Source organism: Olea europaea, chromosome 11, assembly GCF_002742605.1.
Source record: "Olea europaea var. sylvestris chromosome 11, O_europaea_v1, whole genome shotgun sequence".
Taxonomy (NCBI): Eukaryota; Viridiplantae; Streptophyta; class Magnoliopsida; order Lamiales; family Oleaceae; genus Olea; species Olea europaea.
The window spans coordinates 28,506,880-28,508,923 of NC_036247.1; the positions used below are offsets into that span (position 1 = coordinate 28,506,880).

The window sequence follows — 2,044 nt, forward strand, 5'->3', positions numbered from 1 at the left end:
TGCAGGGTTCTAACTCTCTTTTCATGTATGAGATATAGGTACCCATAACGTGAGTAATCGTCTATGAATGATATAAAATATTGTTGGCCATTCCAAGAAGCTGTAGGGAATGGTCCACAAATATCTGTGTGTATCAATTCTAAGACATCTGAAGTTCTTTTAGCACCTAATCTCCTTGTTTTGGTCTGTTTTCCCTTGATACAATCAATACAGATATCAAAATCTGTGAAGTCAAGAGAATCCAAAATACCATCCGACACAAGTCGCTCAAAATACCATCTGACACAAGTCGTTCAACTCTAGCTTTTGAGATGTGACCTAAGCGCTTGTGCCATAATGTTGCAGAATTTTCTTTATTTAATTTGCGTTTAGTACCACGTGAATCCACATGCAAGGTCTCATTATATGATGCAATAATATCAAGCAAATACAGGTTATCATATGCAGATAATGAACCAGTACCAATAATATTGGAATTTAAAGAAAGACTAAACTGATTGTTTCCAAATGAACAACAATAACCTAATTTGTCCAACGAAGAAACAGAAATTAAATTCCGTCTAAAAGACGGTACAACGAAAGTGTCTTTCAAATCCAAATAACAACCAGTTCTTAATAACAACCTAAAAGTCCCTATTACATCAACTTCCACCGATTTGTCATTACCCACATAGATGTATCTTTCATCATCACTTGGCTTTCGGTAGTTCAGGCAGCCCTGCATAGAAACACTTATATGAGTAGTAGCACCAGAATCTATCCACCAAGTGTTTCTTGGTACTGAAGCTAAATTATCCTCAGAACATACCAAAGTAAGAAGTGTACCTTTCTTTGTACGCCATGCGTGATATTTGGCACAGTCCTTCTTCATATGTCCAGACTGATGGCAAAAGAAACAAGTATCTTTGTCTTCCTTTCGTTTCTTTTGTGCTGGACCCTTAGGAGCAGCTTCATATTCCTTCTTCTTTTTCTTGCCCTTATCCTTAGAAGTGCTTGCCAAGTGAGCACTTTCAGTTCTTTCTTGCTTCAACCTTTCTTCCTCTTGCACACAATATGAAATGAGCTCATTTAAAAACCATTTCTCCTTCTGACAGTTATAACTGACCTTAAATTGACTGAACTGTGCAGGAAGCGAGATCAATACCAAATGAACGAGCAAGTCATCAGATAGCTCGAGCTTTAGACCTTTAAGTTTTGAAGCAATATGAGACATCTCCATGATGTACTCCCTTAAATTTCCCTTGCCCTTGTACTTCATTGAAATCAAGCTTTGCAAAAGCGTGCTTGTTTCAGACTTATCGTTTTTCACAAAACGCTTCTCAATTTCGACAAGGAACTCCTTGGCATTAGTTATCCCTTCGAATACTGCACCTCTAAAGGCTTCCGGAATGCCGCGCTTAATGATCATTAGACTCATGCGATTTGAGCGAGCCCACCTCTCAAAGTTCCTCTTTTCATCAAGAGAACTTTCTTCCATAAGAGGAGTGGGTTCCTCAACCCAAAGTGCAAGGTCAAGATCCATGCAGCCAAGAACAATCAATATGTTCTCTTTCCAATCCTTGAAGTTTGTTCCATTAAGTATGGGAATTGAATTGACATTAACAGATATTGTAGTAGCAGATGAACTAGCTGTAGAGAGAACAGAAAGAAACAATTAATTATGCTCATATCCATATTTAATGAACAATAAATTCAAATAATGGTAAGCCCCATCTCAAGATACCTAGTGCTACATTAATATCAAGTCTTTGGATAGTAATACTAATTGCAAGTGGTACTCTCGGTGTAGTGATCGAACATTGACAATAACTCCTGTCAAATAATAAACCTATCTTTGGATTGATTTATTATTTACATGGAAACCTTATAATTGTCACACATTCACCACCACAAGTATGTATGTAATTCGGCCAAGTATTAACCTTCCTTTGGGCCGGTTAATACCCGCATGAAGAAACACACACACATCTAAACATCCAAATAAACCAATCTACACAAAAGAGGTCACTTTGGCGACATATTGTTTCAATTAGTTTATTTAAAA

General features: G+C 37.2%; 1 protein-coding gene across 1 annotated transcript in view; it reads right to left on the minus strand.

The window, feature by feature from the left end:
• Positions 1-293: 293 nt before the first annotated feature.
• Positions 294-2,044, minus strand: part of LOC111404665 — a 2,477-nt gene continuing 726 nt past the window's right edge. Inside the window, exons 2-3 of the mRNA XM_023033439.1 lie at positions 826-1,629; positions 294-718 (exon numbers count right to left, since the gene is read on the minus strand). Of these exons, the coding sequence (XP_022889207.1) occupies positions 690-718; positions 826-1,629 (833 nt within the window). The 3' untranslated portion in view covers positions 294-689. The remainder of the gene's footprint in view (positions 719-825; positions 1,630-2,044) is intronic.